Below are 27793 nucleotides of genomic sequence, written 5' to 3'. Positions count from 1 at the left end.
GTGCTATTTATTGCCCCCAATGCTGCGCCACAACGCGACGCGCGACAACTTATAGTCTGCGTGTAATAATAGTCCAGAGCAAGAAGAGGTTGATAGTGAGCGGAAATAGATCGTCCAATGGATCACGCCTCTGCACACTCTCCAACTATGATACGTTTGATTTGTGACACACGCGACCAATCGAATAACACCACAGCGTATCGAAACGCCTTCACGAGTGTGGCTGCATTTATAGCTAGCCAGGCGCCCGCAAATAGCGCTCACGAGGAGTGTCCTGAAATATAACGAACCAAAATGAGCGCCCATTTTTTTGTTTTTGCTGTGGCAGAAAGATGAAAACGAGTAATAATCGCACTGATGGTAAAATTGATAGACAGAGGCGTTTCGCAGCAAACAACTGCCCTCTATTGCCAGCAATGCCCTGGCACCTGGCTGTGGATGACTTGCAAGATGAGCGACAAACAAACAGGTTTGGGATTTATGGCGAATCGTATCCTTCAAAGCAGGATTAATTTCCCCCCCGCCCGAGGGAGCAACAATCAAACAGATGGCCAGCGCTCTATTGATCTGGTCTGATGGTGATTAGTTGAAAACAACGCAAAATACGGGATTTTTACACAGAGACTTTGTTTTTGGGTGTGTGTGTGTGTTTTCCCAGTAAACTCGGAATAAACTTCCAGCTAAATGTCCAGGCACTTTTTCCAGCGAACCGATCAGGCCTTTGCCGCCTGTGGACACTGCTTTTGAATGCAATGATTCGTGTGTTTTGACTCGTTTCGCTGCTTGTTTGTTTGTTTTTGCGCTAAGACGAATTTGAACAAACAGCTTGAAACTGTCCGCGAGATAGAGCATCGTTTCGGGGTGGGAAAAACGCGAGCCTTACCGGCAAGATTTGGATGTTTGTATAGCAAGACACGAGACTGAACAAAACAATTAAGCGAACGGAAGTTCAACAGAACAGGATTAACTTTCCGTTAAAGGCAAACCAATAGCATGATACCATCGATATCGGGATGATGTAACTGGTAAACTTATCGTATAATCGTTACGAGAACACCACACATTTACAAGAACCAGATCGTGCTCGTGCCGTTCGGCTTATTATTGCACAATTGTTAATCATCTTCACAGCAAACGAGAGCTGTATTAGCTGTGGAAAAGCCCCAACTCCAGTCACTAATTCCGTCATAGAAACGAGAACAGGAGCAAAAGACCGGAGCGAACTGGAAACTGTTTGTCTTCGGTGTGGAAAATTACTGCACGCCCACGGACACATGCACTTGATTATACAATCGCTGGTGAAGGTGATACTGTCGCGCTCCCTTTCCACCCACCCATTAGTGCTGCTTGTCGGCCCATTCCCGCACACATGGCACAAAATTATGCGAATGTGTGGTGTGCCCTTTCCTGCTCAGTTTCCGTTCAATGCAAAACGAAGGAGTACACAGAAAACCACCACCATCCCCAAAAAAAAAAAACAAATAATCAATTACGCATGCCACCCGTACGGTGGGCCTCAAAATTATGCGCCACGTGGACAACTTTTTCGATCTTTCCCGCAACAACCCCCCCACTAACGCCACCTTTTTCTTGGTGGTAGTTGTATTCGTTTTTTTACCATTTTTTCTTCGCTGATGAAGTGCTTTCCCCCCCCCCCCCCCCCCCCTAGCTGCTTGAAACTGAATCCCTTCTTCGCCGGGCCGGAAAGCCCGCATTCTCCGGCTGTCGCTGCCAGGCGACGACACTAATGAGGCTCGATTGGGTGGAAAACGTGCCGCTGTGGAAGGAAAATTTTCCATCCAGAAAAGCCAAGGAACGAGGGGAGGAGGCGCGAGCTTGCGAAAAACGCGCTACTAATATGTTGCTCTGCTGCTGTTTACTTGCTGTTACACGTGAAGCGGGAGATAGAGAGAGTGAGTGTGATAGTGGGGTTAAGGGATATCGATTCCGAGGGGAAAAAGGATTTGCAAACGATCAACAACAACATCCTGTCTGTAGAAACACTCACACACACACACACAGTTTGACGCACACACGCCGGATTGCATCGCTGTCTAGTACGCTTTGAAAGAGCCTCCCTCCGCGAGAACTCACTACCTTTAGCTAAAACGATAAAGGCGTTTCTCGGGATGCTGAAGCGACTTATATATCGAGATGCGGGACACTATACGGTTTTGGTGGGAAAAGGGGGAAACTCTAATAAGATTAAATCAAGAAGCCGAGCAAGAGCCAATTGATGAGCGCCGATTGTATCGAAACGCGGTACGACGCGCTCACGGAAAACGACGACGGGCGGGAACGACGGTTGGAGCCAAAAAAGAGGGGAGGGGGATCACTTCCAATATTATTTCTAGCATCACAAATTTTGGTTTGGTTTTTCTGGCCCCTTCCTTCCCGCCACGCCGTCATGTCGTCAGGGTCCTCTCTACACACCGCTGCTAAACTGCTTTGTTTAATTGCTGTCCTCGGCCGTGGTCGACGTCGGTCATAGGGAGGCAGTCGCTGTGAAGGCCTGGCGTCGCTTCATCACGCGCGACTTGTGCAGCTCGCCTTTGTGGCACGGCACGACCGTACCCTGGCTGACTGGCGGTTGCCGTGTGCCGTTGTTACCGATCAGCGTTCCTGTAGCACGAGAGAGAGAGAGAGAGCAAAAGAAAAGCAGAAAAAACACAGCAAAAATTAACAAAAATCAGTTCCTACTTGATGTGAGATTCAATGCAAACTTACCAAACATTTTGCTGACGGAGAACTTGCGCGGCTTGACCGGGCGGGCCCGTGATTCCACCAGCAACCGTTCGAACGCTTTGTAGAGGGCGGGCGTGTTGTCCGCCACCGACACCTCGCAGAAACCGATCGCGTGCGACGCGGCCAGCGATGCGCCTTCCGTTTCCTGAACCTGAACGCCGAACAAGGAGAGTAAGAGATGGAATGGTGGTTAGAGACTTCTTCGCCTGCACAGTGGGATAAAACTGGATGGGAAAAGAAGCACAACATTCCTTCCGATATAGTCACAACAGGCGCACGCGGAAACTAGGTTAAGTGGTTTTCAGTGTAAGATTCGCCCAAGACGGTCCCAAGCTTGACAGCTTCAAATATTTTTGCACAGTGTCGGAGATGTTTCCTTTGCATCTTAGCATCTTGATAAATCTATGCTCCAAACCGACACACACACACGCGGGGTTCACTACTGCCTAAGCTTGCTCTGTAGAGGGATGTGATGAGAAACTAATGGCTCCGCTCCTGCAAGCCAGTATCTTTTGCCGATCAAAACAAAACATTTGTCAAATGCCATTGCTATTTTCCACTACAGGACGGTGGCGACCTTCCCCCCCCCCCCCCCCCCCCCCCCAGGCTGGTCCCACAATCTTGATCGTGTTTGCTTGTCCCGCAAACTAACAAATTGGCACCGATTGGCCGTATCCTACGCGTACGCACCCCAAGGTTAACGAACTGTGCCCTGCTGCCCGCGGGGCACAGTTGTCTTCCTCTATGTTCTCCCCCATGTCCTAGCACAGGCCTTTCGGGTTGACATCTTAATCGTCTGCGAATCTGCAAAAAAACACGCAGTGTCACGCGGACCCCGCCGCCGGCCGCTTAAAAGTAGGTCAGCCCGAGATAGGCCATCTCTGGATAATGTCTGGCGAAATCCGCGCTGGCGTTGGCAAAAAAGCTGACAGGGGCTGGTAGTGTTTGCGATTGGCATCATAATTAATTTCGATTAGCCCTGCTGCTAACAAGCTGCCTCGGCGCTGTCGGCGCGCGCGCGCTGCAACGTTGCGAAACTGACAACGAGCCGTACCGGCCACAACACGTTTGCCAAATTGCACGTGTTAATGAGAATCGAGTCCTCCTTTACACTCCTGCCGCCGCTCCTCCCTTCCCTTATTGTCTTTCCGGCTGGCTAAGAATCTGCCCAAGGGGTAATCGTGCCACGGCAAAGCGAATGGCTGCACCGTGACTAATGAATGGCACCGCGAGCAATGTTGGAACAGGTGACACACAAACCCAATGGCATTGCATTGGGCGAGATGACACGAAACGAGGCCAAACCGAGGGACCCGCGACAACTGGGTATGCGGTGGTGTGTGTGGTTTCGGCTGCTAATACATACCAGTCAGTCAGACCCACCAGGGACGCTTGTTCGCTAATCGCAACCGTTCGACAGCTTAGCTCCCAGCCCCAGCTGCCCACACGATGCAGCGGGATGCACAGCAAGCTGCATACAAACACCCATCCGTGCGTGAATAATACACTGGGTTTAGTAGTGCATCAATGTGGGCTGCTGGTATAAACAACGGCACATTTCTATCCACCACGAAAAAACTTGAGCTCGTGTGCTTGCGGTTGCACGTTTTACTTCCGAAATGTTTATCAAATCACGCACTCCCAGCGTGCATCCTACAGGGTTATTTATCTGTGCCTTCCAGTCAAATATTGTACAATTATTCAGAAAGAGAAATTCTGTAGAAAATTAAGATTAATACTTTCCTAAATATCTTATCTGACATAAATTAAAAAAAAAAAACATTTTAGTCATTTTTTATTGTACTTTAAATCATTTTCAAACCCAACCTGATTAAAAACAATTACAAATAAAAATGAGGATCTAAAAAAATAGAAAATTGTGTTTAGCTTTTGATTATTTATTATTCTTAACTGTGAATAATTATGCAAAAATAATACAGATATGGAAAAACAATTAAAAATGAAATAGAAATTTAAAAGGAGTATTAATCTGAATATTTTGCTCTGATGTTGCTGTTATAGTTTTATTATTTTATATTGTTTGAACATCGAACGAAATATTTTATGTTTTTTTAACTGAGTAATAAGTAAAGCAAATATAAGCTAGAAATAACCGGTTTTGAAATCTGCTCAACAATCCATAAGCTACGACAATAGAACAGAAAAGAAATAATGATTTAACGCAAATGATAGGTCAAAAAAGCAAAAAAAGAGAAGGTGAAAATGAAAATCCCATCAATAAATGTGTAAGTTGTCGACGAGATTATTGAAAATATTTCACACATCTGTCATCCTCCCCCCCCCCCCTCCAACCCGAACACAAACGCAAGACCACTTTGCAGCAAATCGATAATAGATTTATTTCACCGGCAACAGCCGGCAAGCGAACGAAGCGTCAAGTGGCCCTGCCTTTGCGCGCCAAGATCTTCATCACGCCACGATCACGTGAAATTGCCCCAGCACGTTGGGCGAGGGATTAAACGTTCAGTTTATCCCCTTTTTTTTTGTTCTCCTCCTGCACCTCCATTGTCTAACCAGGTTTGAGCGGTTGCGCGAGGTGGAGACGCCCGGTGTTTTTCGCGGAACCACTAATAACTGGCGGACCTGAAAGGGCCAAGTGGTGCTAGTTGGTTTGTATGTGTGTGTGTGCAGGGGGAGAGCATACTTTTGTTACGATGCTATCGTGAATGTTTACACAGAAGGGTGGAGAATGTTCCGATTACCCTATCCAACGCTCACCATCTCCCTCTCTATCTTGCCATCAATTTAATGGGCTGCAGAAGTGATCGAGATAACACAAGCAAAGCACAGCGAGCAGGTGGAGGAGCATGAAAAACGAATCTTTCGAAGTAAAATGATTCCTAAGAAATCGTGGCAAATTAAAGGCAAAAAAGTTTCCGAATGAGTTTCCCCCCAAGTCGATCCCAATGATGGAACGGAACAAAAACTCTCTCTCTCTCTGTATCTCCACCGTTGCTGGTTTTTTATTCTTTTTCTCTCCTGCAGCTTTCTCCACTACCATTCCCAACTCGGCGAAGAAAATTGATTCCGACCGCACCAGCGTCATCGCGGCTCAACATTCCACAAAAATGCCTTCCCTTCCGCGCACGCTACAAGCAGCAGCTGTCCCGCGAGCTCAGGTTCCATTCAATTTCACGTCACGCTCTAATTGCCGCATACGCACACGTCGTACGTTTCCATCTGCCGCCTTTGCCTCGCGTGCCAAACCCGCCAAACCCAAGCCGGGCAGTGAAAAATGAACCTTTTCGCAACATAATCCAGACGCTGGGCAGACCCGTCTTCGTGAAGGTTAAGAGTGCTGCTGCTCTGTCTGTCTGTGCTGCTGCTGCTGTGTGCTAAAAAGATTATGCCCAAGACTCCCAAGTCTCGCAGTTTGAGGAACAGGGTTTTGGCTTAATTATCTGTCACTACTGCTGCGGTGCAATACCCCCGTAACAACATCCGTACCACCATCGAATGCAAATGTCATCTCTTCGTTCGCTGTCAGCACAAATTGAAGTTCATGCTGCATGGCAATCACACTACACCGGCATTGGTGCAAAACAGCAAAATCTGTGTAGGGTTTTTCCCCGGAAAGGGCAACGAGCTGCTGGCCTTTTCAAAGTAATAGTAAGTAGGAAAACTTCCTAATACACGCACAGCGCTACTACCCTTAGGTCCTCAACTCGACAACTTCAACATCAACTCAAACTCCAATAAACACGCACACTGATGCGTTCACAGTGCCGGCCCCTAAGCCTTCGGTCAACTCGTAACCCTCTCCAACCGCGGATGTTGTTTTTGATGAACTCGATTCACCCCAGTTTTTCCCCTGGGTGGGCAACAAGCGGCACTCGAATGCTGAAGTGCGGAGCCCAATCCAATTAACCAAGCTCAGTAAAACAGGGACGACCACACTTACCTCACGCAGGTGATCCAGATCGGCCTTGTTGCCGACCAGGTAGGCGGACGGTGCGTTCTGCAGCTGCCGCAGCTCGGCCAGTGACCGCTGGGCGTACTCGTAGCTGGCCCGGTCGGTGATGCTGTACACGATCAGGCAGGCGTCGGCCCACTGGATCTGCTCCACCGGGAAGCCGTTGTCGTTCTCCGCCGAGATGTCCACTATCTCCACATCCAGCACGCCGCTGTCGAGCGTGACGGTTTGCTTGTAGAGCAGGTCCGTGTTGGAGCTGTACTCGCCGATGAACCGTCGGGTCAGGTAGCGTACGGTGAGGGCTGGAGTAAAGGAGGGTGCGAGAAGAAGGAGAGAAATGGCAATCAGTCAATCAGTTAACCTTGGGGAGAAGATATTTCCATTTCCTGTACCCTTCCCGTGTATCCTTCCTAATCCAAAGTCTGGAAGTTCCGTAGTCACTCTGGCAAATCGGGAAGTTACTGCAATTGCACCCCCCCCTTAATCCTGTTGTAATGCACTGCTCTTGATGGATGGAAATAGTGGTACTGCCGGAAAAGCGGGACACACGTGTCTTCGCAACTGCTACAACGTCGTCTTCACGGGCATGTGGCAGACACGCGAAACGCACTGTTGCAAACGGGCGCAGCGGGAATTGCAGTGGTCATTTCGAGCGGATGCTTCTAGAGAACGTGTTACGTCACTGTTACTTTGCTACGTAACCTTCACCGTGTTGGCAGGAAGTTGTCCAACGCCGCACCACAAATTATGACCGTGCGAATGATCGTTCCATCACCGGACGGTAGTAACACGCCAGCCGGAACGATCAGTTAATCGGGTGGCAATTTCAAAAACGGCTACAAGCTTCAAGGTCCCCCGAAAGGAAAGTGAAAATGACACCGCATTAGTCATGCGGGTGCGCGGGCGTGTGTGCTTGTGTCGATAACGTCTTTGCAGACATCTTTCCTTAACCTCAATAATCGAGCTAATACCGACACGTCTGGCTCTAATCATACGCTACACTGTTTGTTAGTGCGCTTGCTTTCCTTGCTAGTCGTCTCTTCTCTTGTTTGTCCCTCGTCGCATTCCTCGGTGCGCAGACAAGTGTATTAAAACCATCGACCACCGTTTGAATGGACACGCTTCTCCCGAGACACCCCGAGATTAACTCCCGGGACACGAGGCGACGGTACGGGTGTGATGAAACGCTCTTCCTAACCAATCTTCCCTCGCGCGAGAACTCACGGACACGCGGAAGCCAGAGCATACTACCACATCACTTCAGCGTGAGGGCGCATCATTGGGGAGGGTGGGGGGACTTTTTTACGACCGCAACCGAAAGCAAAACGAGAACAAATCGGCCACTGGGGGTTCAAATCCCGTGCCGTGCACCCAATCTGGGTCAAAGACAGCCGTCGAGATTCGATAACTGAGAAAACCACGCGCAGCATTTTACCCTCGATCGCTGCTTCTATGCTTCTTATCATTCTTCCTCTGCTCTTTTCAATGCAACTTGCGTGCGTGCGTGTGTTTTTTTTTGTCTCCTTCTGCAACCCCTCCAATGAAGTGCTTACCCTCAAGTACAGACCTCAAACGATGAGTGGTGGTGGGCGACACGCGACGGTTTGTTTTGAGCTAATTGATAAATTTGACAACCATCTGCTAACCTTGGACAGATTCCCTTTCATGTTGGTGACCCAATCCGACCATCGATTTGTCTGTTCTGGTTTCTTTGCCTCCGAAAAGGGGAAAGAAGAAGAAATCATGTGGGCGCAGAATATCTTCCACTGACATTCTCCAAAGCAAAACATCCAATCAGTTTGATCTTGCTCGGGCATCGGAGCAAAATTGAACCGGCTCTCCACTCCACAAATGCTACTGAAAAGTGATACACCCATGAGGTAAGTGTGTCACACATTTAGGGACAGAGAATACACTCACACACACACAAACCAAGCTGATTTTGTAAAACTGCAAACGTACGTGTGTGTGTGCGAGAGTTTCAACCAAGAATCGAACCTGTCAATCAGTCGACCGCTACTGCACGGCGTGTTACATCCGTTCCGAAAAAACATCCATCGCAAAAACGCCATCAATCTCCCGCCACGTTGGTGGCGCACGGCAGCGGTGTCCCGCCTAATAATTGAGGTCGACGGCCTCAAACCTGTCAGCGCTAGCGGGGGTCGTGCGCTGGTGAAAGATAAATGAGAATCACCAGGTTTGGACCGATCATCCGGTGTGCTTATTAGAATCGGGTCCGGGGCTTTGGTTGGTTTGGTTTGCAAGCGCCAAACGCGCAACTATCGGTGGGCAGTTGTCAGCGCAAAGGGTGCCTCTTTCACCCCCGGGGAGGATCCAACCCAGGTTGGAACATCTTCCGCAACCGTTCTTTAATCATCAACTAATAGGACACTTAATAGTGCCCCGGTGCGACACCGGCATCGGTTCGTTGGCCTAAGCAACAACCCATCATATTAGACAAAGGACGACAGTTTTTTGACGTTTTGCTACCTGCCGCACATGTTTCAATCTCACTCCCCTTCAACCGCCCAGGGATACAAGGGTACAAGGGGGGACGAACATGGAAACATGTCACAGCGAACTACAGCAAGTACAAGCACCCAAGCGGAAGTAACAGCTTTACACATCAGGGGGGCTGCCGGTTGCGTGGCAGTAAGTGTTTGGAACTGATTTTATTGTTACGGTTGGAGGGCCTTCAGTCCCCTGAGTGGATTGACTCGTCGAAACGGTCCAACAATGAGTGGCCAACGGCGTGGCAACTGTCCTGTGGAGAGTGGCGGTCCGAAATGGCCTTCGGTGATGAAAGGCCCTTGCTGCGTGATTGAATTGCGTTTGATCAGGCCGAACAGGGTTTTCCCGCATCGTCAAGCATCCTGCCAGCTGACACGGTGGTGGAGTGTGAGCGATAAATCAATTTCTACCCCTTATGGAACTTCCCTTCGGCTGCATGATGGACGGGCCAAGGAAAGGAACTCACATGCTGTTTCTCACAAGGCGTCGCAACTGCAGCAGTGCTAGCGCAAAATTGCCACCATTTCGCAGCGTGATCGCTCATTCACTTGCGCACCGTTGTTTACTATTTCACTCCTCACACGAGTCGACATTTCAGAACCTGGATCAGGCCACGGAAATCAAACCCACGCCGTGCAAAGTGTAAGAGTAAACCATTCCGTCCATTTGTATCAAATTGTTTCCTGAAGTCGGTGCATTGCGCCGTGGTTTTGGAAATTGATAGAAAATAAATACGCCCATCGACACGCAAACGAGACGTTTCGGAACCGGCTGCCAATGCACGTTCGCACAGTTTAGTGCCGCTACTAAGGGACGTAATGTACGCAGTAGCGGCAGTTTTTAACTTTTTGTAAATTGATTTATTTTATTAAACGCTCTGTTAAACACAACAGCTTCGAAGTTGGAACGTAGAAAATTGCTACAATTTCGCACATTTTCAAACGCTAATGCATCTCCCAGCCGTTTAGCTTAGCAATTTCGAGCAATTCGAGCTACAAAATACGCCACAGCAGGCAGCGTTCAGCTTGCAACGCAAGTATCGAATTATTGCCATCGTTAAATTGGGCCATTTCTCACTCTTTCACAGTTAAACGGCATTGCAATGCACCAGAGCGCAGAGCTCCAAACAACTTTCATTGAGTTAAAATGTGCACAACACACATGCTGCAGCAGCGCGTAAACAAAAACTCGCGCCTAGGGAGATGTTACAACCTCTCTTTCACACCCTCCCTTTGGCACCTCACGTCACAGGCCCTCGTTGTTGTTTATTGGAGATGGACATACACATCTCTCCGTATGCAACCGGGTAACGCACGATGGAAAATTTCTACATCTTCCCACCTGCATTCCCGATGCACACAGCAGCTCAGTGTGTGTGTGGCAGTGCATCATGATGAACCGGTTCGGTTGGGAAAAGTTGCAAGTTTATTTGTTCGGCTGTTTATCCCCATCCGTGTCCTCCGTATCTGCTGTGTAGAAAGTTATATATCTCAATTTCAGCCGGCGATTGCTTCTGACAGGTCCATACCAATCAGTTGGTGCGCTCTGTACACCGATGGACTTTATCCCGTGTTTGTTATATGTTTTTTTCTACCTCTTCTTTAGAACTTCTAGATGAATCAGAATTTCCTTTTCAAATAGTATAAAAAGTGCATTTATTTATTTTTCTTTATCCCTCCTCCTTCCAGGGATTTCCCTCTCGAACTCCCGGATGTTGTAGGACGCATTTCGTCACGCCGATCATTCAACTTCAATCGATTTCTTTTTGTGGACCAAAAAGTCAAACGCCTCATACTTCTCACACGGTAACCATCACCATCACCCTGGGCCACAGTAATCCTCTTCCGAAGCAAACGTTTGGTAAGAAAATACACTAAAAACGGCAAAAGAAAACAGAGACAGTAACGCGATGCGCTCTCCACAACCAAGACCGTTTTAATCCCACACCTGGGTTAAAAATAATCCACCGATCCCGTCCGTACTTTCGCGATATGATGCATTGCTGCTCTGCACTCTACCCTTTTTACCGCTGCCGCTTGTTTTCTTTTTTTTTGCGAAACAGTACAGCGCCCTGAAGGTCGCGCCGGCAAAGGATCGAGTCGCCAAACCGCGGAAGCACCCCACCCAGCTGTGCCCGGGGAAGGATTGGAGCAAGCGGGCAAAAGGAATCTGTCAGTCGTGGAAATGAAAATATCTATCTGCCGCACTGCCGCACAGGAAAATGCACCCAAAACTCGCACCCAACTCAGTCCCCAAGCGCAGTGCAGTCTTATCCGATCGGAAGCGGCAAAAAGAAATATTTCCCTTTCAAATTGAATGAGGGAACAACAAATCGATCAACATTTGGCAGCAGTATTTGCTCCCCACATACACACATGATACGGTATAGTTGGCAACGTTCGTTGGGTCCGTTGAGGACCGGACCTCCCCCCCCCCCCCCCCCACCCCTGGCTGCCCTGAGCGTCGGCTGCGATGAGTGACGGTTTCATAATTGTCGCAAAATGGTACCATAGCTTGAGGTTGCAGGGGTTTTTTTCGATGGCGTTCACTTACCATCCATCCTGCCAGCAAGATTGAGTGAATTTTTGTGTTTTTTTTTCTTGTTTGTATTTGCAGACATGACAGTGCAGAGAACAATCCTGAATGTTTGCAAAAGTAATCAGCCCTGCTGCTTTTTTATACCGCCAAAGCGGCCCAAAAAACTTGGGAAAGAATAGTTTTTTTTCATCACCACACACAGCTCTTTTAAACAATATTCTTCTACCCGAACGGTGCCAAATTTTGAATGGGTGCCAAGTCGATGAGCAAACGGGCCAACTGCCGCTGCCACTGGCACGTTTCGTTTATGTTTCCCCGCGGTGCTCATTTTTCCTTGTCGTGTCAGGCCGGACACCGCGTTAGACTGTTGCCGTATTTGAAAGATCTCGGCGCAGAATGGATACACGGCCGGCCGGGGCAGCGTTTGATGATTCACACGGTAACAAAACACCACCCAAAGTCCAGCTGATGCTCTTTACCCCCGGCTACTCCCGTGGGCGGCTTTTGCTTGCCGGTGATCACGTTCCGTAGCGTCGTGTGCTGCCTCACAGTTCAGCCAAATCTCACGAATCGTGCATCCATGATAGACAAAAGTGCACGCCTGTTGAGAAGTGTGCTCTTTTCGTCAATAAATGAACAAATCTTTGCTGCCAATTCGATACGCTTACTTCAAACAGCCAATTGAGGGAAGAGCAAATAAATCGAATCATTTTTGGTTGGCTCAGATGTTGGCAGCGGACATGGTCCCAAGTCCATGGTCAGGTTTTAAAAATCCATAGCAACGAAGGACACGAAAAGGGATGATGTTTCGCTTGGGGACGTTTGCGTCCCCTCGAGCTGTCGAGTTGCTCACGGTCCACGGCTGCGTGGACGCGATTGTTTGGCGAGCGAAGAACAACAAACAAATCCGCTCTGGATGAATCAAATTTCCGAGGGCACGTCGTTCAAGGTCTGATTCCTGGGTGCTAGCCGAATATCACAGCCGCGAGTCAGTGTTGTTGTTAAAACTCCACTCCACCAGGCTTAGTTACGAGCTGTGGATCGTGAATGAGAAACAGCCGTTGCGCCCATACGGTAGAGGAGAAACGGTGTGAAGCATCAGTGCAGTTTCGAATGCTTGCACGCCGAAGGATATGCTCACGGACTGGACCGATTGTTTATTATCAAACAAAGGAGAGTGTTGTAGACAAGCGAAGAAGTGGAGGCCTTTGGTTAATATTTGCCTTCAAGTTTATTCTAGAACTGAGCATGTATTATTTATCAAGACTTTGTTTACTCCTCGATACATGTATAGGAAAAAAGTGAAATCCTACCACAAAGTACTAATTTTCTGCCAGCGGCAATGTTTGTTTTCCAACATCTAGGACACTACTCTGTAAGATCCTTCGAATTAATAACCTTCAATAACTATTGTGAACAATGTCCTATTACTCACCAGATTTTCCGACATTGACATTTCCGAGCACCGCTATCCGTACCCGGGGTACATTTGTTTTCTCCTCCGTCTTCATCCTGACCACGTCCTCTGCTGCTGGAACTATGGTTTTGTTCAATTTAGCGCCTAAGGGCCCCTTTTGTAAAGTGACCCAAATCTGAAATGGAAGAGAAATAAAGCTTGATTAAGGAAAGGAACTAAGTCCAGTGTCGTAGCGATTGTCTATAGAATATAGACCCCCTGATCTAGAAACCTTGTTTTTGCAAACCAAACACCATCTACATCAACCACAACTTTATTTTCACAATAGAAATAGCACACACTCGCCCCATCATCACGCAGCACACGCCAGCACCCAAAACAAAGAGGCTTATCGAGATGCAAATGAAGAGTTGCGTTTCCATTCTGCAACGCAAGGACAAGTGCAATTGCTGATGGGAAAGGGCAAACTGTCATCGGTGCGCAACAAGCGCTGCGTGTGTTTATTTGGACACGCCACCACCAACTCGACCATTGTCCATCGCTTTGCTGCTGATGAGTGGGTTTTTAATTAATTTTCCACGGCCAGCTGCATTACAAAACTTCTTCCGCCCACTCGAGGCCGGGGGTGCGATGGAAAGTTGAAATTAAATATTGCAATATTAAATGGATGCTGTTGCGCGATGCTTTCCTTTGTGTAGTGAAGCAAGTAGAGTGTATCATTAAAAATTCAACCTGAGGTTGGGTGATGAATGAACGTTTGAGCTTCTAGCCCACTCTTCATTTTTTTGAAAGAAATTTGTATTTTTTTCTGATTTTTCAGCACATTAAAACCTCCACAGAGTGCTCATCCCCTCCGCTTTAATACCGAAAACACGTGCTTTGCTAACCCAGATTTGTAGGACGAACGCCTAAAGCATTTTCAATTTTGATTACTTTCTCCCCTTTTTTCCTCCTTTTTTGCGTAACCCAAAGATGAGCCTTTTTCACACAGTTGCTAACGAAACTCTCTGCCACCAACACACCACCACCACCACCAACTAGGACGTGACACACACTAAGAGAAAACAAATGCCACAAGCAGCACCAGTCTGCGCGCGTGGTACGCGTTGGGCAAGGACGACTCGTACCGTACGGTAAGCAAACGGAACGAGAGATTGTTTTCACAGCGTGGGCTCTTGCGGTACCGATAGCTTCTCCATTTCCACTCCAACACCAGTAAGCACAAGCTTACCTATCTCCCATCCCCTCGTCTAACAAGCGCCCAAAAGAGCATACCGTGTTACACGTCATGGTTGTGAAGCGTGACGTCACCATCTTTAGCCATCTCCCGTGCCCTTGAAGATGCTGCGTGTGGCATTTGCAGAAAAGCTGTGGGTTTCATCTATGTGTGTGTGCGGGAGTATTTTTCCATTCAATTCACTGTTCAATGTTGATTTTTTTCAATTCGCAGTATTGCTTGAAGGTACTGTTTCTTAAAAAAATGGTTCATCTTTATGCCATTTGTGCAATGCACGACTCGGCAGTTGTCAACGACGTCAGATTAATAGCAATAAATAAACCGGAGCACACATCGGAGTTTGAATTGAGCAATGTTTTGGGTGATAAATAACACACATACACAAAAACACACTAATCCGCACCATTCGAGCCACGTGTGCTTTTGCATTGGAAAGCCTTATACACACACACACTAACGCTCGCATCGATTCTACGTAACTGCAGGCTGCACCACACCAATCAGAGCATAAGGATGTGTCGGAAAACGTGCCTGCTTTGTGCTGCGGGCCGGATCGAATGGCCGAACTAATTCAGCTAAAACCCGTCCCCAACCGGGTGTCTCTTTCGTCTCATTAGGCCGCATCCTTTTGTCAGCGCCAGTTGCGGACATGTGTGGCGAACAAAACACTATTGACCACCTGTCCGATACCGACCAATACCAATACAATCGGTCAATTTCACAACCGCATCTCTTTAGAAACAACTGCCAGGGCTCGGCGGCTTGAGCACGAAGCTGGAACGTGATTGCGTATCGGTCATTGGACGAATTCGAATGGCGTCATTAGTGAAGGGGGACATTCACATAACACACACTTCAACCGGGTTCCAGGGAAAGCTGGTTTTACGGCGAACGATGTTAGCAACGCTCCATTGCGGGCGCATTCAGCCACACAATTACTCATCCACCGTTTGGTCAGCTTGCTTTTATTGACTCCGCATTGACAGGCCATTTCCCTGGAACGAGCTGCATCATTTCTGCTTGGGAATTAAAAATGTCCCATCCCACTGGGACCAAAACGTGAAGCACCAAACGGTCCCGTCTGATGGGTGCGTTCAAAAATAGACCCATCGGTTGGAATTCCGTTTGATGTTTTGATGAGCTCGCTTAAAATAAAACAACATTAACACACTGGGCTGATCAAAAATCACCTCTTCCCTCTATCTCCCTGGATGGAGAGGATACGTTTCCGTGACTGTATGTTTGTCAGCTCTTTTCCGGATCATTCGCTTTTGTTCGTTGGGTGGGTGGGTAAAAAATGCACCACACCTGCCATTTACAAACGATTTTAATTCCTGTTGTTTCCCTAGCCTGCAGCACTATGATTAAGCACCTTGAACAAGCTCTTGAGGCCCCCGCTAATGACGATGTTCGCACGATGGGATGGGGCCGTCGCACATTCCTGAGGCGCATTCCCCGAAACGCTGACGAAGATCCCGCCCGCCCGGGTGGGAACAAATATCACTCACTCACGACGCAATTCGTGCCTGATTTGTTCGACGATCGTGCGAACCATTTGGCGACATTTGGCGACGCTGTTCTGTGACGCGTTGAGAGAGTGTGCGCGAATTTATGCGAATCAAGCAATCAACATAAACAAACCGTACCGCAAACCTGGGCCGTGGCCGGCGGCAGGGTGCATTTGTGTACTACTGTCAGCAACCGGGGACTTTCCTTTCCCAACTGTCCATTCGCGTGAGAAAAAGGGGTTTTTTCGTATCATCGGAGGAAGAGAAAAACCCAAAAAAAATAACGCGCCTTCCTTCGAGTGTTTGTTTGGTTTTGTCTTCTTTTTACCGTTCGCGACGATCGTTCTTTTGCAGGAAATTCCTCGCACTAAAAGAACGAGCAAAACTGAACTGAACGGACACAAGCAGTGCCGGACACAAGCTCCGAAACAAGCCCCCGTGTCGTGCGTGAATGAGCGACCAACAAAAAAATGCGGCGGACCACGCTGCTGCTCAACAAAACAGAGATCTGTAATGACATTTCAACCGGATTATGATGCTATATTTAGTTGCTGGTAAGAAAAAGGAGATAGGGGAAAAAAGCAGCCAACCAAAGAGAGCGAGTGCCTGATTTTCATGCTCGATACATACAAGAGAAAGAGAGGCGCAACGATGAATGTTTTGTTTTAAATAAAACAGAGCGTTTTGCGCGAAAGGAGTGGAAAACCGTTAGCAGGAAGCAGGAAGGTAGCAGGCAGGTACGGGTGGTTCATGTTTGCTCCGTTTGCTTGATCTTGTACGGCACCGGAATTTTACCGGTCCCGGTTCACGATTCGTGAGCGGCTTGTTCGCACGCCTATATCTCTTTCCCCAAACGAGTAAAAACAAATCGGAAAGGCATATTTTTTGCCTACGAAAACATGTCGTCCATTTCAAGCAACCCGATTAGGTGATGAAAAGATGATGCGCTACTACAAACAGCTAGCCAATCCCTACCCGAAGCGGGGGGTTTTCGCTACGCAAAGTCATGTCTCAACTCCTTCGCCTGCTCAATCCACCAATTAACTGATTGGCGACAGAAGAAAAAAAAAAGATTAAAAAAACCGCCCAAATGCCTGTCAACGACCGCATCATTATTTTTTTTAAGACCCAATCATATCCCACCTCATTGGTTCGATTTGTCGCCAGGCTGGCCCCAAGCCAACGGTCGTGAGCGTGTTTGCAAAGTTCCGGGACGATTTTTATGTCCTCATGCACAAGCCACAAAACTGGAGTGGTGAATGGACAACATACACAGCCAAAGAAAAAAAAGCATTACAAATTGCTTGCCTGGCATGACCATTAACCTAGTTTTTGAACCATCAGTTTTTGGCAACTGTTCATCGCCCAGGGCCCAGCAGTCCCGCAGGCCGCCGTATAATGATGATGGCCCGTGTGTGTGTCATCTTGCAAACGCCCCACACGCTACACGGAACTGGTTTTTTTAAGTAGCCACATTGAAGATAAAAACACAGTACTGTGTTTGAGCCGTAAAAGTTGCTCTTTTTTGTGTGTGTGCGCCTTTGTATTTATTGATTTCCTGGCAGCTTGCTATTTTGTGTCCATAAAACGCTCAAGTTTGTTGCCCTCTTGGGGTGTTTGAGGGAGCCAAAGTTTTGAAAAACATCTTGCAACCCAACGTACGGGACACACAGTGTGCATTTGGATGGTTGCCAATTAAAACGGTTGAGTCACTTCACTTTTGAACTTATTTTGAGAGAATTTTGCAAAGAATTCATTATGTTTTTAAGGTCTTCTGAAGCTTAACTTGTTTAGGACCTAAAGATAAGTTGTCCATATGTATCTCTATTTCTTACTTTCATTGAGATGACTCTTTCGATGAATCAACACACCTGCGCCTGTTATTCAATTAATTAGTAGCTCAATCTATCAACACACCCACAACATTGAAACTGGTTGCAAACACACTCTAATTATTACAAATTAGAGTGCAACTTTAACCCATTCTCCCACCAGGTGTGTTTCCATTTGCTGGAAAAGGTTACGCTAAATGTCACAGCACTCATCGGTTTTCATTTTCCCAAGAAATACAGCAGTTTTCTCCCAACCCGTAGGAGGACTCACTGCCCAAGTAAGCAACAGCACCCAGCATTGCAACGTTTCCCTCATTGCCCCGGAAGTTAATCGCTAGCAAAATGCGAATTAAATATTACCCCCGGACCGGACCAACAGCACGTGTAGAAACCGGACTGTGTGCGATGGCACAACGCGATGGCACACCACCATTTGTCATCTCAAAAGCGTTTTGTATTCGGCTTGCAGTGCGAGAAAGGAATGCGAACCATAACCCATCCGTTGCCTTTCTGGTGGTTAAGGAACGGGAACTGCGTCCACGCAAACGGGAATGTGTCATCATTAAGCCGGCGTGGGGCTTACCCAGGACAAAAGGGGGTAAGCATTTCATCCCTCCCCACGTTAATGATGCACGCATTTGTCATCGGAGTTCTTGGCGCGGTGGCAGTTTTAGCGACGCGGGCGTGGCGCGCAAGATTCAATTTAACGCTCGCGCGGAAAACTGCCGGTTGCGTGCACACGAACGCCACCAGAAGCTGAGGCAATGGATGGAATTTATGGATTATGGAGCTTGGTTGTTTTGTTTTCTGTCCCCTGTTGCACTGGTTTTTATTACATTGTGGTGGTGGAGGAGGTTTGGTAGAAAAAGAAACGAAAACCTCTTTTCCTCTTTTTGATGATGCACAAGTGTGTGAAACACGCCACACATGAACGGGGGAACGTGAAGCGTATAAAGCAGAGCAGCGACAACAAAAAAAACGGGGCATGGGAACCGATTTGTAGCAAAGTGTCAACTGGCGCCAGCCGGTTTTCTCGAACGATCCTCCCTACCCCCTTACCCCCTTACCCTTCCTTCTGATTCACAATTTTCACCTGCTGGGCGCGCGCACACACGATCGTGAAGCAGGGCAATTTCGTCACACGAACGAGAAACGCTGGCGACGCATTTGTACTCACTCACTCACTCACTCAGAAAACGAACGGCCGTGCGAAGTGAGTTACGGCTCACGCGGCTGGCAATAAAAAGGCAGCTTTGGGGATCTTCCAACCCCGCGGCTCAATCTCAACTGCCGGTTCATTCTGGTTTGGGGAAGGGTTTGTGTTTGCGATCGCATCGCATGTTCATTCCGCTAATCTTCCGACGGCTTGTGGCTAGAGAGCTAGCGGTACACCGTCGTGCACAGTTTGACGCGTTCATTTGCATTTTGTTTTGCACCGACAAGCTGCGTATCTTCACGCTGATGATGTTCACCTGTTGACGTGTGTTTGAATTTCTGCGTACTGTGTTACAATGACGGCTCCAGAGGAAAAACTTTCCATCGCAACGGCTGTGTGACGGCTGGTGTCTGTCGCCGTGCTCGCCGTTAACACCTCCTACCCATCACACCGGGGGTTGAGAGAGCAAACACCACCCTTTAACCGTAATACATCGATAATAAACATAATAATAACCTCAAAAGCGCTACCAGCCCGCGTAACGGTGCCGAGCTGTGGTGGCCTCATAAATAATGCATAAACTCACTTCTAGTGCACTCGATCTCCCTCCCCCGCTTCAAACTAAAGGGAGCGCTAAAGGAAGGGAAAAACAATCAAGCAAACACACACACACACCAGCTGCCAGCGACTAATCGGTGTAAAATCGTGCTTTTCCGCGGTCCAGGCCTAAGCCTTCCAGAGTCTGCGTAATTTGATCCTTTTTGGCACGTTTTGTGCATCGATCATACCTTGAACTGAGTGCGTTGGAGGAGGATTTAGTTTGTTCCTTTTTTCATTATTTATTTGAAATTTTAATTCCTATTAATCCTTCCCCTTTTGCGCGGGCACAATGTTGCAGTATGCGTTGCATTTTGCTTCACACCAATCAGGCTTGGTGATGGAGTTAATTTATTCCTGCTCCCATTTAATATCGCTCATTTTTTCCCACTCCTGTTCAGTAATTTCCATTCGATCGAATCAACGTGTTTGTGTTGACGAGGCTATACCATCGGTTCGAGACTTGTTTGCTCCCATGTTTTTTTTTTTTTTATGAGCCATTTTATTATGCTTTTTGTTAGCCCCAACGATTCAACGGCTCAGGGACAGCGTGGTATTAGGGGCATCATGTTTGGCCAACCTGATGCGCACCCCGACCTTAAGGCGTGGTGATGCGTGGTGTACGTGGAATTATCTCATCATTCGGACGACGCTCAACGATCATTGTCAAGGGCCATCGGAAAGGCAGATCCCAACCCTTGTACCGCCCTTCTGTAGTAACCATCGGGGCCATCAGGACCGAACCACGGGGCACGTTTGTTTTGCTACCATTTCGACACAAACAACCAGTTCACGAGCGTCGCTGCGACACCTATGTGAGCTGCTGCTACTGCCGTTGGAAAAACACGGCGATAAAATGGAAAACACTGAACTTTGTCGCAAAAGGGCTTTACGGGCGAAAGCGGTTGATCAATGTGTGTGTGTGTCTGTGTCCTTCACCACCGCATTGGATGCGGATTCAGGTGCTCTAGATGTTGATCCGATAAAAGGTTTTATAGCTCTGGCCTAATTTCACTTTCGAGTGCACCCAGCCAGCTACCGGCGAAGGCCAACCGTTGCTCATTCCTCATACCCTGTCCCTGTTCATTACCTTCCCTTTTAGTCATCAAAATTAGAAGAACGAAAAAACTCCAGCGAGAGTGGTATATCATTGAGCTGACGATGGATGAAGCAAGATTTACTGTCCCCTTTTTTAAGAGATGGATCAGTGGAAGCACCATTTGATGAGCTCGTTTTAGGGACGGTGGAATAGATCCATTCCTACATCAGTGCTGATTCCTGCGATGTCATAAATTACGCTTATGCCCTCCCCCCTTCCATCAAACCTTTAATTGCATAACTGCACCGGCGAGAGCGAATGATGCGCTGCGGTTAGGGAAATTTTAAAGCTGCAACCTTCAAGTCCAATCTTTGCTCACCGATCTGTTGTGTGTTTTCCAATTAGTTTTTCTTCTTCCTAGGATTCCCACTATTAGAGCACCGATGGCGACGATACATTAGCGGTGTGGGTACGTCGAATTATCGTAAAAATTCCGATGGCCTTGCTGCTACACCCATGGCAGCTGTCGCCCGTCCCGGGACGGCACAGTAATTAAGATGACAGACGCAGTCCTACACGTGGAACCTGCTCCAGATGTGCGCGTGCGAGATGGTGTGGGCCATCGGTTTAGAAGAATCCCACCCGACCCAAACCCCCAAAACCAATAAGTAGCGGTCGTGAGGAGGAGATAAAGCAAACGACTCACCACATTCTGGGAAGTGGGCAGTTTTGCTTCGTGCCCACACGTGAGCAATTTATTGCGTGGAAACAATTGGTCGAAATTCATTGACAATGATCCGAACACGGGCAGACATGATTAACTGTCGCGTGAGGGATAGTATGCTCAGAAAGGCACACAATAACACATCTCGTACGAACGTCATGCTTGGGGCGTTCGGAGGAGAAAAAAGAGTGAAGCAATCATGTTGGCGCTACGAATGCTTACTCGCTCACGTGCGAAATGAATGAAATCATTCTTAAACACATCTTGAATTGTTTCATGTCTGCTTTAGTTAGGAGCTGTTGGTTCAGAAACAAAGAAATTTAAACTACTAACTAAAACAAATCATGATAACCGACATACAGAAGGATACAAATACTTCAATATCAAGGAAGATGAAAATATACCAAAAATGTATGGGAAAATGAATACTAAAGCACGATAAATTGTCTTCTTAATACATTGCAGAAGAATAAAAGTCATAATAGCCATAGAAAATCAGTGAATCATCAACAAACATTTATCATGTTTAAAACAATTCTGGATTTTTAGTCCAAAATTGTATCTTTTCAAGACATTTCCAAAGAATTATGTATAAAATCATCCCACCCTATAAATTCCATAAAAGCATAAACGCATTCCCATTAATAGTTTAAAATCAACAACAACAATCTAGACAAGGCAAGACAGCTCTAAAATCGAAGCTGCATAGAAATGATGTACTGCGATTGCTAAAGTGTACCATACAGGCTTGGAAAATTGTTTCCAGTTCTAAGAATCGGCAGCGTCACACTTCCCTGGAGGGCGAAAAGAATGTGATCTTTAGCTGGCTTTTTATTTCATTTCCATCCCACTACTTTTTCCCACATTTTTCCATTGATTGAGAGGATTGTTTTCGCTTGAGTCAGCAGCAGCCAGATAAATATGCTCGAGAAAAAAAACATTTCCTACTGGCCGCAGATGTACTAACAACAACAAAAATTACATTCTCCAATAAACCACAACAGCGCTGCTTGATGATTTGCTTACCTCTTGCAATGAGTCCCACGATCGTTTGCAATCAGGAAGCGAACGTACGAGCTCAAAGAGAGCAAGAGAGCACTGTAATTACCCTGCATAAAAACAAAAGGTGGGCCCGCAATTTGGTGAGCGTAAACAAATACCGACCGGTTCGATGAGTGAAACTAATATTTGGGCCAATTTTACGATGTTTACCAACACCAACCGTCCCGCGAACATCCAGAAAAGATATGAATGAATGGCTCATCGCCGCTTCCCCCTAACAAGCTGCTCTACCATGGGGTTGTTTTGGCCAAACTCAACAGTGCCTTAACTGTTTACGCGTGCAGCTCTCCACCTGGATCCACGCTTTTGCGACGTTGCTCCAGGGAAGAATTTTGCATATGCTCTTTCTCGGACAGAGCGGCCACACATTCCCATCAAAAGCAAATCACACAACAGTTGGAATGCGTGCGTGGGATCGATGCTAAAATCCAACTTTAGAACGGTGCGTCGATGTCTACCGTGTCCGGGAACACAGCACGTACATTCCCTCCTACCCAGGCGCTATTTATATATGCAAAAAGGAATTTATGAGCAGCGCATCAAAGCGAGACATCGCAGCATAGATGCTGCGTGCAGCGACGGTACAGTTGAAGAGCGACCCGATCCTCATCATCATCATCATCACCATCGTCATCATCGTGTGCATCGGCACGTCGTCTGATGCGTCCCCAAACCTGGTGCAGCTCGCTACTTTCGAATGGCGTCCGCTTGTCGGTATTGGATTCGAAAATAGCATTCCCAAATCCCAAGACGTGCGTGTGCGTGTGGGATCGTATTCTAAGGGGGGCAACCGGGCCCATTGGAATGTTGAGGAACGTCTCTCTCTCTCTTTTTCTTCGTACGCCTCGGGAACGGAATGCAGTCAAAATGCAGTCATGCTGCACACGTCCGTCCGTGAGGAAGTGCGTCCAATGGGGGGAAAGGTACGTTTCTACCTCGGTGGAGTTGCTTTCCGAGGACAGCAAAAGAGAGAGATCGGGGTCGGTCGTCTGATTAGGCTCCTACATAACAAACGCACACTCACACACTGCCGCATGCATGCATTTATGCGGCAAGCAATGCGACGAGTGACTGTGTCGAACGATCGTTTCGACCGCAAAACAAGGAGGAAATTCTCTACAATCTAGGCAAAGAATGTGTTTGTTACCTTTACCTCCACCGTCCTCCGACGAGGCGTCCCGTTGCAAGCAGCAAGAGCAAAAAGGTAGGGTTGTCAACCTTCGGGAATTAATTTAGGACTTGCTACCCACAATACCGCACGCAGTACGAGCAGAAGTGTGTTCGTCAATCAGCAACGGACAAATCGAACCGATTGACTTGAAGCTAGAGGGTAGAGTAGCTCTTCAGCATTCCATCGATGGGAGGGGACAGTATTGAACGTGCTTCAGACGTACAGTTTCTTTGTTTCGGGCGGTCCGTTCGAGTTGGACTTGGTGGCATGAAGAAGGGTTAAAGCTGAAATTCGAGATGCTTCGTACGGCTGGAGGATTTGATTCGTACACGAACCGTTGCGAAGGGTCGGACACGAAGAATTGAAACCCTTGAAAAGGGTTTGACTGATGTTGGTTGAGTGGATCCCACGTACAAGTGAATATTTAATCACTTTCTTTCTCTTGCACAACCGAGCAACCGAAGGACAGAAGGATCGTTTTGCAATTAAATTAACTCGACACTGTATACAAGTATCGAACTTCATCATATCAGCAGTTTCCTTTGGAATTTGCTGCTTCTAACTCGTAGAGCCAAGCCTTCCAATACTTTTGCTGGAATGTCTCATACAGATTGGAATGTGTACATCTCTCTCACTCTCCCCGTTTCATATGCTCTCGCTAGGGAAAGTAAATCAAACGCCCGAGTCGGTCAGCTGAATTCTAGGTCGAAACGATAAATTCCAACCCAATAATGAGCCCCGCGGTACCGTGGGAGACCCAACCCGATCGAAACCGCAGCTGTGATGGGCATCCAACAGTGGGATTACTCAATCGCTCGGCCGTTGCGACGGCCGGTGGCGGCAGCAAACGGCGGCTTAAGCTGCTTGAAAAATATGTTTCCTCACTGTAAACCCCCGCTCCGAAAGGCGTGAGTCGAAAAACTACCCACCCACACCTCAATGCCCGTCCATCACCCGCAACAGTCACGAACTTGCACACGCGTGTGTTTACAAACATTCCACTTGGACCGAAACCTAGTGGCGGCGGCTAGTGGTCAATCTTTCCAATCTTACTGCGCGGTGGAGACGCCCGGTCGGTTATGTGGTCTCGTTGGCGCACCACTGCGAAGGAATGTACATTTTCGCAATTATTATTCATCTAACGCGGCTTACAGATGAGGAGCGACCATTTATGTGACTCATAAATGCGTGTGTATGTATGTGTGTGTGTACACGAGAGTCTTAGGGCATCAGACATGCCGCCATACTTTAGCCGTTGCTTTACGCGAGGAGCACGCATATTTCGACCGACCGTATCGAGTTTCGTTGCGCACTACTTGTTGCGACAAACCGCATACACACACACACACGCGCCAAGGAACCCCCTTGCAAGAAACGCTAGGCCGATAGTGTGCACGCGCTTTTCGCCTCACTCAGACGTTGCCTAACCGCTTGGAAGGGTGGATGCAAAGGGCGTTGCTTGGGAGGGATTTAGTTTGACGGGGGGGTTTTCTTTTTTCGAAATTATGCAACGCAACAACCCGTTCAAGCATCGCCCCTTTACAACCGTCTAGCGAAACACCGAAACATTCATCATTACAAATCGTGATTGGCGCCGGCAGCACGCCAAGAGCTTAAATCACAATTTGAGTTTGAAGTGTTGCTTTAGCAGAAGCAAAAAAAACCCATTCAAAGGCCCCATTTTAAGTCCCCTGATTTACTTGGAATTTGCCAATAAAGTGATGGGAGGGGGGGAGACTGCTTTCCACAACTTTAAAATGATTAATTCCCTTTTTTGCCTCCGCATCGGTGAGAGACATCAAGAGAGTTTACAGGAAATGGAGGCGCCTGGTTGCAGGATGCCGTGGGCGTCCAACCAAAGGGGGCTACGGAGGATGGAAAACAAATTAAAACAACAAAGCGGATCAGTTATGCTTGCTCGCAGCCGGCCCCATGTTCGGTGCGCTTTTTCATGCTGATGGAGAAACAAAACCTTCGGGTACCAACCAAACAACCGCCACCCCCGAGCACCGAGCCGGGCCGAGAGAAGCTGTGAGAAGCAAGCAGATGTGCATCGGGCTGACCTTGACATTTGGCACAGCAGTAGTACCGCACCAGCAGCCCAGTACGGAACGCTCTGGAATGTGTGTCGTTCTCGAACATTTGATACACGTGGGTCGGTAAGTACATGGCAACCCCGCATGTCCGGGAGGGTTCTCGGATGATGGAAGCGTGTACAGCTAACAATTCGGGTAAAAGATCCTTCTTGAAATTTAATACTAAATAAAAAACTACATGAACATGAAGTTTTATACCACCCAAGATCTTCTGAAACTTGTGGTGCAAATTCTTATTGCGTAGAAACATTAAATTGCACCGGTGGATGAGCAGTTGTTGCCCATAATTTGTCTTCAACATTCAATAATCCGGTCAAAGTTCTTTTTCAGCGTAATTGAACGGAATGGGTTTGTTCGCCAGTTTGCAACTGTAATAAATTAATAAATCTCCTACCTCACGTATGATGCAAACCATTCCATTTGCAGTTCAAAAATCGCATTCCGCTTGTGTGATGGGAACACTTTCCAACTGCACCTTGGTACGGATTACAGCCAATTACTATCCCACGTATACACACATACATACACACGAGCTATTACTCGCTACGATTTTAATACAGCCCATCGATCAATGCCCTGCTCCCGCTGCCCATGTCCCAAGGGAGAAATTTCCTGTACACGAAAAGCGTGCGCACGCTAACTAATCATCTGCCCCATCATCCGGTCGATGGATGACGGGTACTGTGGAAGCGGTGTGATTTGTGTGGGTAAAATTTCATTCATTAGAATATGGTCGGTTTTTTTTGGGTGAACAGGATGAAACACCCACACATCTTTCACTACATTTTTGATAGTCTCATTTGCATGTGATGAACTTTCAACTGTACTTACACCCTCGCTGCTTGCTGTGCTTGGACAGGTTGGCTCAGAACGTTCACATAAAAAATTGGGTTCATATTTAGAGAGCTTTATAGGTGGGTGTTACAACAAATTGACCCAAATATCGGGTTGTCCCCCACCCCCCTTAAATATGAAACCTTTTCTGTGCCAATTTCATGGTAAAGGTAGGCACTTGTCATGAAAGGAGAGGGTAGAAAAAAAAACTCATTTCATTCAATTTGGAGTGGACTGTGTTTGCCTTCCCCGAACTCTATCATTCACGTGCGCTACAAAACTGATCCTTTCATGGAAAACGGAGCTTTCAATGTCCCCCTTGTCGAGTGGCAGTGTAGTCGAGAACCTTCTCTCAAAATGGAGCAAAAAAAACCCGCTCCCCACATATTCAAACAATCAAAACCCATGGCACTACTGCTCGACTGCTTCTTACCTCAGGTCGGTTTGGCAAATTCTTTTGTTGCCTGATCTGCCGCTGCTGTGCTGAGCAGCAAGTCTTTGACACGGTCGTCAAGGTTTTCCTATTCACTGCACTGCCACAAAGGATTCGGGCTAATCACCTTCGGTTGCTTTAAGAATGCTGTCACTTTGCCGTCGAACCCTGTTCGACTCGATCGACGGGCAATTGTTTCTTTAATATTTCACACAAAATGCACTAAATTGATTCCTTTTCTTTAACCTTCAAAAGGAAAACTAGCTCTTAATGTCCTTAAATCGTTTCAATTCGTCTTGACACCACTACCAACAATCTTCACTGCACATTCTTCCGATTTCTTTTTTTTTTTTTTTTGCTGAGGTTGCTTCTCCAATTGCTCTGACCACAACACACACACTTTTATCTGTTATCTTCTTCACACTTGCACACCCTCACACACTGCACTTATTTGCTGGGCCGAGATTTGCAACTGATAAGCACGGCAGCCACCAACCAGCGGAGCCGACTTGTTGCACGGTTGTAATTCCCACTTCACTTTAGCGTTATGGTGTTGTTGCCGCTGTTACTAAATCGCAACAGTTGTGCTCGGCAAACTTCAACTCACACACCCCACTCACTGTTGTGTTTCGTCCACTCTAGCCACGGATGCTGCAGTGCACGATTGCGATTACAACAACTGCTAATACACGACGCCGTAAACCGTACGCCAAAAAACCTGACGTCAGTGGTATCTGTGATGCTGGGTGCTTGTATGTGTATCTGTGTGTCTGTGTTACGTTACTACAGACGGTACACGCGTTACACACAGAGGAACTTCTTCTCTCGCTTTCGGTACTGTTTGGTACTGCACCGGGAAAACTATGCTGTTCGACTGAAGCCGGCACCCCGATGTGGACTCTCATTTATAGAAATCTGGTCGGTTGCCGGCGCCCGGCCTAATCGGCGAGAGAGAAACA

The 27793-nt window shown here is 47.5% G+C and overlaps 2 protein-coding genes across 2 annotated transcripts in view; both read right to left on the bottom strand.

Moving 5' to 3' along the window:
* LOC120954768 (probable nuclear hormone receptor HR3) overlaps positions 1 to 27793 on the bottom strand; it is a 509904-nt gene that overhangs the window by 361449 nt on the left and 120662 nt on the right. The window lies entirely within an intron of this gene.
* On the bottom strand, positions 1662 to 27730 carry LOC120956895 (ras-related and estrogen-regulated growth inhibitor-like protein). The gene is made up of 5 exons (XM_040378693.2): positions 26835 to 27730; positions 13164 to 13320; positions 6668 to 6981; positions 2728 to 2896; positions 1662 to 2622 (listed from the first exon to the last, which is right to left on the bottom strand). The coding sequence occupies exons 2-5, from the start codon at positions 13237 to 13239 to the stop codon at positions 2486 to 2488; spliced, it is 696 nt and encodes a 231-aa protein (XP_040234627.1). The 5' UTR covers positions 13240 to 13320; positions 26835 to 27730; the 3' UTR covers positions 1662 to 2485.

This window comes from Anopheles coluzzii, chromosome 3 (genome assembly GCF_943734685.1).
Source record: "Anopheles coluzzii chromosome 3, AcolN3, whole genome shotgun sequence".
NCBI classification, from domain to species: domain Eukaryota; kingdom Metazoa; phylum Arthropoda; class Insecta; order Diptera; family Culicidae; genus Anopheles; species Anopheles coluzzii.
Note: the sequence above shows the minus strand (reverse complement) of the source record. Positions and strands in the feature narration are given on the sequence as shown.